At 41.3% G+C, this 12,475-nt stretch overlaps 1 protein-coding gene across 1 annotated transcript in view; it reads left to right on the top strand.

Annotated features, from left to right (window-relative positions):
- Positions 1-415: 415 nt before the first annotated feature.
- LOC110297357 (zinc finger protein 120-like) overlaps positions 416-12,475 on the top strand; it is a 182,264-nt gene continuing 170,204 nt past the window's right edge. The window contains 1 exon segment of the mRNA XM_029479766.1: positions 416-543. Within this exon segment, the coding sequence (XP_029335626.1) occupies positions 541-543 (3 nt within the window). The 5' untranslated portion in view covers positions 416-540.

Raw genomic sequence — 12,475 nt, 5'->3', positions numbered from 1 at the left:
GTGCCTAATGAATAAAGCAAAGGTAGTTCAAGCAAGCTCCAGATTTCCCGACTTAGAGAGCTAGGGAGGGCAGGGTCAATGCTTACAAAGGGGAGGAGCAGCCCGAGCTGACGTGGTGGGTTCTCCCCAGAGCTGGATGGGAAGACAGACGGGTATGCTTTTGGAAAACAGGCACAAGCGCTACTGAAATGCAAATCTCTGTGTATCTGTAAAAAGAATGATACTGTAGTGGAAGACCAGGCCAGCAACCATGCGGAGTCCCATCTGCACGTTCTAACCCTAAGGGAGGTGCTCACATAACTCAAGACTTAATGGCCAATCAGAACCTTGAGGTGGAGCTGTTCATGTTACGCAAGACTTAGTGACCAATCAGAGCCTTGAGGTGGATTTGTCAGTCAGGAGAGAAGGCGGGACCTTCCGGGTGCCTTGCGGCAGCTTCAGCTCTATAGGGGAGCCGGCTGGAAAAGTTCTGATTGTTTTTCTCTAAGCGCTGCTGCTGGGTGCTGTGAGGGAAGCTCTAGCAAGTTCCCAATTCGCGACATGGTGAGTGCAGAGCCACTGCCCACAGAGGGAAGGAGCAGGCAGTTGTGTAGCAGGAGCTGGTATGGTGGCTTGTCTCTGGGTCTGGGTGATAAGCTGTGGCCAGATCTAGCCACCTGTTACTTCCCTTTTTGTCCTAGTCATTCCCTGAACCCAGCGGTGGGCTGTGAATAACTTCACTATGAGGGCGGCTGCTCAAAGCATCTGGCTCAGAGACTTGAGTGTGGAAACATCCTTAGCAGGATGTCAAACTCAGAGAGGCCTAGTTTCTCTACTTCTAAAATTTAACTCCCCAATCATTTAACATTTAGCTGTAAGACCTANTTGGAGTTAATNTTGTAGAGGTTGTAAAAGGCATCTCNTGTTGGGTAGCACTCCAATATCAAACTGTGATGAAGAGTAGAATTGATGATGTTAAAGGATTTACCAATGCTTAGGAGATAGTAAGCGACAGCAAGTAGAGTTTAGCTGAGGGAGGAATGCCTCTGAGACACCCTACAGATAAGTAGCATGCTAACCAGACCTGTTAGCGATCAGGATGCTAGGANAGATATATTTGTTCACTAGGATTGTCCAGAAATTTGCTCCAGTGCATAACAAAGGAGGCTACTCTGATTGACAACTAGCCACTAGGACCATCCTCATAGCAAAGAACTGGCTGCTCAGGGGAGCACTATAGAGTCCCAATCAACATTAAAGGCTGTTTACCACAAAGTGCTGCTAGTTTTCTTCTTGAGAAAAAGCATAGTTCTGCCATATTCGCAGGAGAACACCGGCTGGCAACNNTTTGAAAAGGGAAAACACTGTTGGGTCCAGGCCTGGCTTGATCACGCAAGGCTTTCTGTGAGGCCCTCATGTATAGAAAATGGCATAGCTCTTTCTCAAACCCAGGAACATGCTTGACAGAGCCAGGTAGGCCCTCATGTATTGAGAGTAAAATAGAACTCCTTTTCTTTTTCTTTTTCCTTTTCCTTTTTTTCTTCCTTTGTCTTTATTAGTAGTAGTAATTATTTTACTTATTTACATTCAAATGTTGTCCCCTTCCTGGTCTCCCCTCCACAACCCCCATCCCATCCCCTCCCCTTTGCCTCTATGAGGGTTCCCACTCACTCACCCACTCCTGCCTCACCCTTCTAGCATCCACTCCCCCACCCCCCTGTGGGGCAACAAGCTTCCACAAGACCAAGCTCCTCCCCTCTCATTGATGTTAGTTAAGGCAGTCCTCTGCTACTGCTACATATGTAGCAGGAGCCATGGACCCACTCATATATACTCTTTGGTTGGTGGTTTAGTTCCTGGGGGCACTGGTGGGTCTGGTTAGTTAATATTGTTGTTCTTTCAATTGGACCCAGCCAGGGGAACCCAGTGGAAGAGTTAGGGTAAGGACTGATGGAGCTGAAGGGGATTGTAACACTATAGGAAGAGTCCCTTTACTAAAGTAAGGAAGATGCTTGGGAGAGGTGGTAATGATCTGAGGCCAAAGCCTCTGGGAAAAGGTTACTTCAGATCCTGAGAACCCAACTCTTCTCACCATATGGGGTTGTGGTGATCAGACCCAAGACCTCTGTAGGCTTTAAGTGATGACCTTGAAATACCCTGTGTTCCCTTGTACAGTATTATTTTATTAGAGTCCTCCTGAGTTTGTCCCATTGTATGGTAGTTTCTACTGACTTCATAGAAATTTCCCATTTCTTTCCATTTTCCTTTGGTCAGTAGAACACAGATGCTATTATTAAGATGTCTATTTGGCATAAGACATAGCTTGCACGAGACCTCCCCTCCCCAGCTTTTATCTTTTCTACTTTCTACATTTCCTATCTTTCTCATCCTCTGGGGCCTTCCACTTAGAACCCTGTCAGGGCTGATTTGAGTCTTGGTTTAACTCCTCGTCTTGGTAAACCACCCTCATATCCACCTTGTTAGGACCCCTAATTGTTCTCTCGCTATTGACATGTGTACCCTGCATATTGAACAATCTTATAGCCTTCATAAAAGAGAATAGGAACAGTGCAGCTGATGGTCCTGTGCCAACAATATGAGACCCTGAGGACAGGACCTGAAGAATATGAATTAGTTACCCCAGACCCCTGAGTGTAGCTCCAGTATTGGAGCTTGTACAAGAAAAAAGGGAGAATGAGGGACCCTAAGGGCTTTTTCTATTCCCACATCCTCCTTACAGCTTCCCTCTCCCGCCTGGGGTCAAGGCTAGGGCAAGTTCCATTCTCCACCCACAGGAACATTCTTGAGTAAAAAATTCTCAGAATGTACTGAATGATAGTACCCTCTGGAAAGTCCCAGGTAGAGTTCAAATGTATGTCATGCTTGCTAGCCAATAGATTTAATGGTCAATATGCTTAGGCAATAAGTTTGAACTGTAACCTTGCTGATGTAACCTGTGCCCCTAGAAAGTATAAAAACTGCTTGTAATGGCCATTCAGGGTCGCCTTCTAGTCACTTGAGGGACTAATTGAAGATCAACAACAACATGCCAGAAAATAAACCTCTTCATTTTGTATCGAGAAAGAAGAAGAAAAAGAAGAAGAAGAAGAAATGACTCTGTGTTGCAGGATATTGGTTCTCACTGTGAACCCCATGTTATTCACTGGGAAACCTATTTTTAATTGTGCTGTGGCTCAACTTTAGCCCACACCTTTTAATCTAAGAACTTCCTGCTTGAATTTTGTAAACAAGATTTAATAAAGTCACCCATAGGTTAAGAGTCAGAGTAAGTAACCAGTTGGCAAAAGTGTAAATAGGATTGATAAGAAAAATAACATAGCTGGGCGTGGTGGCGCATGCCTTTAATCCCAGCACTCGGGAGGCAGAGGCAGGCAGATTTCTGAGTTCGAGGCCAGCCTGGTCTACAGAGTGAGTTCCAGGACAGCCAGGGCTACACAGAGAAACCCTGTCTCGAAAAAACAAACAAACAAACAAAAAAAAAGAAAAGAAAAAAAGAAAACCATAAAGAGTAAGAAGGAGTCAGTGAGATGAATAGAGATGCACACATTGGAGGGTGTTTTTTACCGTGGTATGAGAGAGCATCATTCTTGGTGGAGCATCTGCTGAGGAGAAAAGTCAGCTGCTTACTTTCTCTGCCTCTGATTAGCAGACTTTCAACCCAGCATCTAGCTTCTGGGTCTTCATTGGTAAAATAGAGCAGTTGAGATTTAAAAACAAATTATGGGAATATCTGTGCTTTGTAAATCTCCCATCTGTGATACGAGTGGCCAGACTTGCAGTCTATTGTCCATATTTAAATTGTTCAAAAATATAATATACTATGGAGACTGAACCTAAAAGAGACTTAAGCTTGACAGCATATAGGAAATATGAAACCTGTTCTCAGTGTTCTACTTGAGCATTAACCAGAGCTGAATGCATGCTGTCATTAAAGACATATTTCTTAATTATTCTTTTAATTGTGTATGTATTGGTTTCTCCCTGTGAAGGCGTATTAATTCTAGAATAGCTACATCTTCTGGCTCTTCCCTGTCCTTACATTGCTTAGGGTCATGTCTGCGATCAGTGAAGTTGTCATGGGAAGGGAGACGGGGACAGGGAAGAGAAAGGGAGAAAGTTGGTGCACACACAAGGATGGAGAAAATGCCAAAGGAGCAAAGAAGGAAGAGTTTCTGGGGCAGGAGAAGTTCATCTTAGAGGATGGTGTATGGCAGCCATGCCCTGTAACAGGTAGAGAGTGAGGGATGCTGGGAGAACCTAGATGCCAGGTCCATTTTGGTGTGTTAAACAGGCACCTCAGGTGCTTGTCCAGGGTCTGAAACCCAACAAATCATATTGCAGGAAAAAGTAAAAATGAGGGTAAGAATCAGGCTGAGTCTTTTTGTTTGAATTTTAATAATGACAGTAAATTATAGTTTATAAAAAATGTAATAGTCCTAGACAAATTACACATCTCTTTGTTTTCTATGATGAAATTACCCACCTTAGATGGTAACACTTTTGCTTTGAAGGACATTTTTAAACATTTTTATATATCACTTTGTATATGTTTAATGTATTATATAATTAATATACCTCTACTGTGTTACATTATATATGTGTTTGTATTATTTAAATAGTTATTCAAACATTACCTTTCTTTAAAGAGAAGGAAGAATTATCTTTTGGTATTAAGTGTGCAGGAACCTCTGTAATTCCACAATCCAAACTAGTGGAAGATAATGAAAAAATGACCTGGGTTTGTTTGTCTTATATCTTGCATGGTATATATTTCACATTGCTGAGAGCAAAACCTCTGATTTCACAGATCTGGACAGGGCCCATGAATGAGCTTGTTATGAGTTCCTGTGTGATGGTCACCCTTTGCACAAACAGAATGAAAATTATATCTATCAAAATCGTGCTTTCCCTGCCTCGGCTGTTTTGCTTTTCTTTTTTCATTATTGCTTCCCTTCTTTGTATTTTCATCTATGCATATTGAATGATTTTTTTAATTGATATATATATATTCTTCTCTCATACAGTATATACTGACCAGTGTCCACTCCCCCCCAGCTAACCTTAACCTCTCCTGTCTTCCTCTTCCTCAGATCTACTCCTCCAACTCCTTTTCAGAATAGGGCAGGCCTCCAAGAGAGCACAAGGAAACAAGAACAAGATACAAAAAGACAAGGCAATAGACTTCATAATGACACTGTACAAGGCAACCTGATAAGAGGAAAAGAGTCTTAGAAGCAGGTAAGACAGACAGAGCTATACCTGCTCGCACTGTTAGGAGTCCCAGAAAAGCACCAAGCTAACAGCCGTAACAGAGCAACAGATGACCTGGTACAAACCCATACACACCCCATGCTTACCATTTAAATCTCTGTGAGATTTCTGGCCTTCGAGGTAGAATAGGACATGGATTCTTTCTCTGGAGTCAGCCTCAAGTAAAATCAAACATTGGGTTGACACTCAAATACATTTGGTGCCACCGTGCCTTTGCACATCTTGCATGCAGGACAGATTTTAGGTAGCGGGTTTTTAACCTGGGTTGATATACAGGTTTCTATTTCTTTAGCCTGTAGGGTACCTTCTCACCCAAGAGAGACTAGAATATAAGGGTGAAGGCTCCAAGTCTTCTCAACCAAGCTCTTGACCATCCTCTGCATTCAGTGAGCTGTGTGAAAGTTGTCCTGAGCAATAGGGTCCTGCTGTCAGGTTTCAGAGAGCAACCTTCTGCCCTAGCATAAGGCAGGGTTCTTTAGAGATCTTCATAGGACCTCCTTGGCCAACCACTCAACCAAATGTAGCTCAGTCCCACCACTGAAGCACTGCCTTGCTACAAAGGATGGCCAGATCAGATTCCAAATTCTTCATTACTAGGATTCCTCAGTAACACACTCAACCTAGATTGTTTTGAAGAGGATGGCTGTTAATACTCGGTTCATCCTACAGATCTATGGACATGAGAGATTTTTACATCTTCTGATAATTCTTCGGTTTGTTTCTTGAGAGACTTGTAGTTTTTAATCATACACGTCTTTCACTTGCTTTTTTAGAGTTACTTTAGCCTATTTTACATTATTTGAGGGTATTGTGAAGGGTGTTCTTTGCCTGATTTCTTTCTTACTCCATTTGTTACTTTAGTTTATTTTGTTTGTTATTTATTTACCATCATAAATTCCAGGAAGTTACCAGTGCATTCAGTTTCTACACTAACCCTCAAACGTTCACAAAATCCAGCTGTTCCCTTACTGCACTCTCTCCGTGTCTCCAACTGATCTCTCCCATTCCTGTCCCCATTCACCCCCAGTCCACCCATAGAATCCATTCTGGTTTCCCTTTTGAGAGAGATCCATGTTTCCCCCTGTCTTAGTCAGGGTTTCTATTCCTGCACAAACATCATGACCAACAAGCAAGTTGGGGAGGGAAGGGTTTATTCAGCTTACACTTCCAAATTGCAGTTCATCACCAAAGGAAATCAGGACTGGAACTCAAGTAGGTCAGGAAGCAGGAGCTGATGCAGAGGCCTTGGAGGGATGTTTCTTACTAGCTTGCTTCCCCTGGCTTGCTCAGCTTCCTTTCTTACAGAGCCCAGAGATGGTACGACCCACAAGAGGCCCTCCCACCCTTGATCACTAATTGAGAGAATGCCTTGCAGTTGGATCTCATGGAGGCATTTCCTCACCTGAAGCTCCTTTCTCTGTGATAACTCCAGCTGTGTCAAGTTGACATAAAATCAGCCAGTACACCCCTCCTCCGTAGAGCACTTCTCTTTACCTGTCCTCCCTGGGTCTGAGTATTGTAGCCCAACTATCATTTATTTAATAAGCAACATCCATTTGGAAGGCAAAGTATACCATATTTGTATTTCTGGGTCTTTGCTACCTCACTTAGGGTGATTTTAGTTTTTGAGTTGGCATCTATTTTCCTTTAAATTTCATGATGTCAAATTTCATGGCATTAGTGTATAAATGAACCATGCTTTCTTTATCCCCCAGTTTAGAGAAATCTAGCTTGTTTCCAGTTTCTGTCCTGTAAAAATAAAGCTGCTATGAACATAGGTGAGCCATTGTCCTTTTGGTAAGACGGAGTAGTTTCTGGGTATAGGTGGATTTTTAAGTAGAACAATTCCCAGTTTTCTGAGGAGTCACAATATTGATTTCCATAGTGGCTGTATTAATTTGCCCTCTCACCAGCAAAGGAGGAATGTTCCCCTTTCTCCACATCCTTGCCAGCATGAGCTCTCACTTGTGTTATCCATTGATCTTATCCATTATTATTGATCTTATCCATTCTGACATGTATAATCTCATGAAATCTCAAAGTAGTTTTCATTTCCATTTCCATGATGAATTAGGATGTTGAACATTTCTTTAACTGTTTCTCAGCCATTTGAGATTCCTCTTATTTTAAATTGAACTTTTTATTCTTTTTTTTTTTAATTTTATTTAATCTATCCTTTTTACAGTATAGATTTTATTCTTCTCCCGGTCCACCTCTAGCTGTTCCCAATCCCATACCACCTTCCCAACCCCCCCCCCCCCACCCCACATCTCCACTAGGATGTCCCCAAGCCCCTACCCCCCACCCTACCAGAACTCTAAACTCCCTGGGACCTCCAGTCTTTAGAGGGTTAGGTGCATCTTCTCTGACTGAACCCAGACCCGCAGTGCTGTGCTGTATATGTGTTGGGGGCCTCATATCAGCTGGAGTAGGCTGCCTGGTTGGTAGTCCAGTATCTGAGAGATCTCAGAGGTCCAGGTAAATTGAGACTGCTGGTCCTCTTACAGGGTCGCCTTCCTCTTCAGCTTCTTTCAACTTTTTCCTAACTCAACCACAGGGATCAGCAGCTTCTGTACATTAGTTGGGTGCAAATATCTGCATCTGACTGTTTCAGGTGCTTGTTGTGTCTTTCAGACGGTAGTCATGACAGGTCCCTTTCTGTGAGCACTCCATAGCCTCAGTAATAGTGTCAGGCCTTGGGGCCTCCCCTTGAGCTCGGTTCCTTTTGGGCCTGTTGTTGGACCTTCTTTTCCTCAGGCTCCTCTCCATTTCCATCCCTGCAGTTCTTTCAGACAAGAACAATTATGGGTCAGAGTTTTAACTGTGGGATGGCAATCCCATCCCTCACTTGATGCCCTGTCTTTCTACTGGAGGTGGGCTCTACACATTCCCTCCCCCTACTGTAGGGTATTTCATCTAAGGTCCCTCCCTTTGAGTCCTGGGAGTCTCTCACCTCCCATGTCTCTGGTACATTCTGGAGGGTTCCCCCACCTCCTACCTCCCGAGGTTACCTGTTTCAATTCTTTCTGCTGGCCCTCAGGGCTTCAGTCCTTTTTCCTTACCCAATACCTGATCATGTTCCCCTCTTCCCCACCCCGTCCCTCTCAAGTAGGAATAAGGTGTCCTCACTTGGGTCATTCATCTTGTTGACCTGTTTGAGTTCTATGGACTGTATTTTGGGTATTCTGTAACACCCAAATCCATTTTGTAATGGGACATCTGGGTTGTTTCCAGCTTCTGGCTATCACAAACAAGGCTGCTATGAACATAGTGGAACAAGTGCCCCTGTGGCGTGGTGGGGATATTTCCAAGAGTGGTATAGGTGGGTCTTCAGGTAGATCTATTTCCAGTTTTCTGAGGAACCTCCAGATTGATTTCTAGAGTGTATTGTATTGGTTTGCAATCCCACCAGCAATGGAGAAGTGTTCCTCTTTCTCCACATTCTTTCCAACATATGTTGTTACCTGAGGTTTTGATCTTAGCAACTCTGATTGGTGTAAGGTAGAATCTCAGGGTCGTTTTGATAGTGATTTCTCTGATCACTAAGGACTTTGAACATTTCTTTAGGTGCTTCTCAGCCATTCAAGATTCAAGAGTTCTCTGTTTAGTTCTATACCCCATTTTTTGATTGGGTTGTTTGGTTTTTGGTTTTTTGTGGTTAGCTTCTTGAGTTCATTATGTACTTTGGATATTACCCTTCTGTTGGATGTGGGGTTAGTGAAGATTTTTCCCCAATCTGTAGGTTGCCGATTTGTCCTATATGGCCTTTGCCTTGCAGAAACTTTCCAGTTTCATGATGTCCCATTTATGACATCTTGATCTTAGAGCATGAGCCATTGGAGTTCTGTTTAGGGAATTTCCCCCTGTGCCAATGAGTTCAAGGCTCTTTCCCACTTTGTCTTCTATTAGATTCAATATTTATAGTTTTATTTTGAGGTCCTTGATCTACTTGGGCTTCAGCTTTTTGCTAGTTGACAAATATGGATGTATTTTCATTTTTCTACATACAGACAGTCAGTTAGACCAGGACCATTTATTGAAGATTCTTTTTCATTATATATATATATATATATATATATATATATATATATATATGTATATATATTCAAATATCAAGTGTACATAAGTGTGTGATTTTACTTCTGGGTCTTCAATTCTATTCCACTGACAACATGTGTGTCTGTACCAGTACCATGCAGTTTTTATCACTATTGCTCTGTAGTACAGTTTGAGATTAAGGATGATAATCCCTCCCCCCCCCCCCCAGTTGTTCTATTCTTGTTAAGAATTGTTTTCACTATTCTGTTTTTTTGTTTTTTTTTGGGTTTTTTTGCCTTTCCAGGTGGATTTGAGAATTCTCTTTCCATGTCTTTGAAGAATTGTGTTGATTTTAATGGGGATTGCATTGAATCTGTAGATTGCCTTTGATAGGATGGCCATTTTTACTCTGTTAATTCTGCCAATCCATGAGTGTGGGAGACCTCTCCATTTTCTGAGATTTTCAAATTCTTTCTTAAGAGATTGAAGTTATTGTCATTCAGATGTCCAGTTTCTTTACCAAGGCACTCCATGCTATGAATTTTTCTCTTAGCACTTCTTTCATTGTGTCCCATAAGTTTGGGTATGTTGTACCAACATTTTCATTAAATTCCTGGAAGTCTTTAATTTATTTCTTTGTTTCTTTCCTGACCAAGTTATCATTGAGTAGACTGATGTTCAGTTTCCACCTGTATGTGGGTTTTCTGTTGTTTTTATTGTTTTTGAAGACCAACCTTAGGCCATGGTGATCTGATAGGCTAGGATGCATAGGATTATTTCAGTCTTTTATGGGTTGAGGGTTGTTTTGTGACCAATTATATGTTGATTTTGGAGAAGGTACCATGATGTGCTGAAATGTATTATTTTGGTTTAGGGTAAAATGTTCTGTAGATATCTGTTAAATCCATTTGGTTCATAACCTCTCTTAGTTTCACTATGTCTCTATTTAGTTTCTGTTTCAATAATCTGTCCATTGTTGAGAGTGGGGTATTGAAGTCTCCCACAATTATTGTGTGGAATTCAATGTGTGTTTTGAGCTTTAGTAAAGTTTGTTTTATGAATGTGGGTGCCCTAGCATTTGGGGCATAGATGTTCAGAATTCAGATTTCCTCTTGCTCGATTTTCCCCTTTGGTGAATATGAACTGTCCTTCCTCATCATACTTGATAACTTTTGTTTGAAAGTCTATTTTATTGGATATTAGAATGGCAACTCCAGCTTGTTTCTTGGGACCATTTTCTTTTCTTTTTCTTTTCTTTTCTTTTATTTATATTTATTTTTTATTTTTTTATTTTTTTCACACATGTATCTACATATATACCTAGGTACAGTATATATATATATATATTTTTAATTTTTTTTAAAATTTATTTTTATTAGGTATTTTCCTCATTTACATTTCCAATGCTATCCCCAAAGTCCCCCATACCCTTCCCCCCACTCCCCTACCCACCCACTCCTACTTTTTGGCCCTGGCATTCCCCTGTACTGGGGCATATAAAGTTTGCAAGTCCAATGGGCCTCTCTTTCCAGTGATGGCCGACTAGGCCATCTTTTGATACATATGCAGCTAGAGNCAAGAGCTCCGGGGTACTGGTTAGTTCATAATGTTGTTCCACCTATAGGGTTGCAGATCCTTTTGGCTCCTTGGGTATTTTCTCTAGCTCCACCATTGGGGGCCCTGTGATCCATCCAATAGCTGACTGTGAGCATCCACTTATGTGTTTGCTAGGCTCCGGCGTAGTCTCACAAGAGACAGCTATATCAGGGTCCTTTCAGCAAAATCTTGCTAGTGTATGCAATGGTGTCTTGGGACCATTTTCTTGGAAGACTTTTTTTCCAGTCTTTTACTCTGAGATAATGTCTGTCTTAGTTATTCAGGTGTGTTTCTTGTATGCAGCAAAGTGCTATATCCTGTTTGTGTGTGCAGTTTGTTAACTTATGTCTTTTTATAGGTGTTTTGAGTCCATTAATATTGAGAGATATTAAAGGCGGATGACTGTTAGTTCATGTTATGTTTGTTTTTGTGGGTGGTATTATTTTCATGTGGTTTTCTCCTTTTGGCTTTGTTGTAAGATGATTAATATCTTGCCTTTTCTTTGGTGTAGGTACCCTCCTTGTGTTGGAGTTTTCCATCTAGAATCCTCTGTATGGCTGGATTGATAGATAAATACTGTTTGAACTTGATTTTGTCCTTGAATATTTTGGTTTCTCCATCTATGTTGATTGAGAGTTTTGTTGGGTATAGTAGCCTGGGCTGGCATTTGTGTGATATTAGGGTCTGCATGACCTCTGACCAGGCACTTCTGGCTTTTAGTGTCTTTGTTGAAAAGTATAGTATAATTCTGATAGGTCTATCTTTGTATGTTACTTGCCCCCTTTCCTGTACAGCGCTTAATATTCTTCCTTTGCTCTGTGCATTTAGTGTTTTGATTATTATGTGATGATAGGATTTTCTCTTCTGGTCCTATTTATTTGGTGTTCTAGAGGCTTCTTGAAAATTTATGGCCATCCCTTCCTTTGGGTTGGAGAAGGTTTTTTTCTATGATTTTGTTGAAGAAGTTTCCTTGTCCTTTGAGCTAGGCATCTTTGTTCTACTCTATTCCACTTGTTTTTAGATTTGGTCTTTTCATTGTGTCCTGAATTTCCTGGATGTTTTGTGCCAGGAGATTTTTATGTTTTGAACATTTAGTTTCTTAAGTTCTTTTCAATATATATACCAGGTGGGAATTGTTCTTTCAAAGTCTATAAACAATTTTCTTTGAATTTTGATGGGACTACGCTGAATCTGTAGATTGTTTTAGATAGGGTGGCTCTTATTACTCTGTTAATCCTTCTGATCCATGAACATGAGAGACTTTTATAACTTCTGATATTTTTAGAGTTACTTCAACATTTTTCCCATTATTTCAGGGTATTGTGAAGTGTGTTCTTTGCCTGATTTCTTTCTCATTTCGCTTGTTAATTTATTTTACTTTTTTTTTAAAATTTTTTTTTTATTACGTATTTTCCTCAATTACATTTCCAATGCTATCCCAAAAGTCCCCCATACCCTCCCTCCCACTTCCCTACCCACCCATTCCCACTTTTTGGCCCTGGCATTCCCCTGTGCTGGGGCATATAAAGTTTGCATGTCCAATGGGCCTGTCTTTCCAGTGATGGCCTAC

Source organism: Mus caroli, chromosome 7, assembly GCF_900094665.2.
Source record: "Mus caroli chromosome 7, CAROLI_EIJ_v1.1, whole genome shotgun sequence".
NCBI classification, from domain to species: Eukaryota; Metazoa; Chordata; class Mammalia; order Rodentia; family Muridae; genus Mus; species Mus caroli.
Note: the sequence above shows the minus strand (reverse complement) of the source record. Positions and strands in the feature narration are given on the sequence as shown.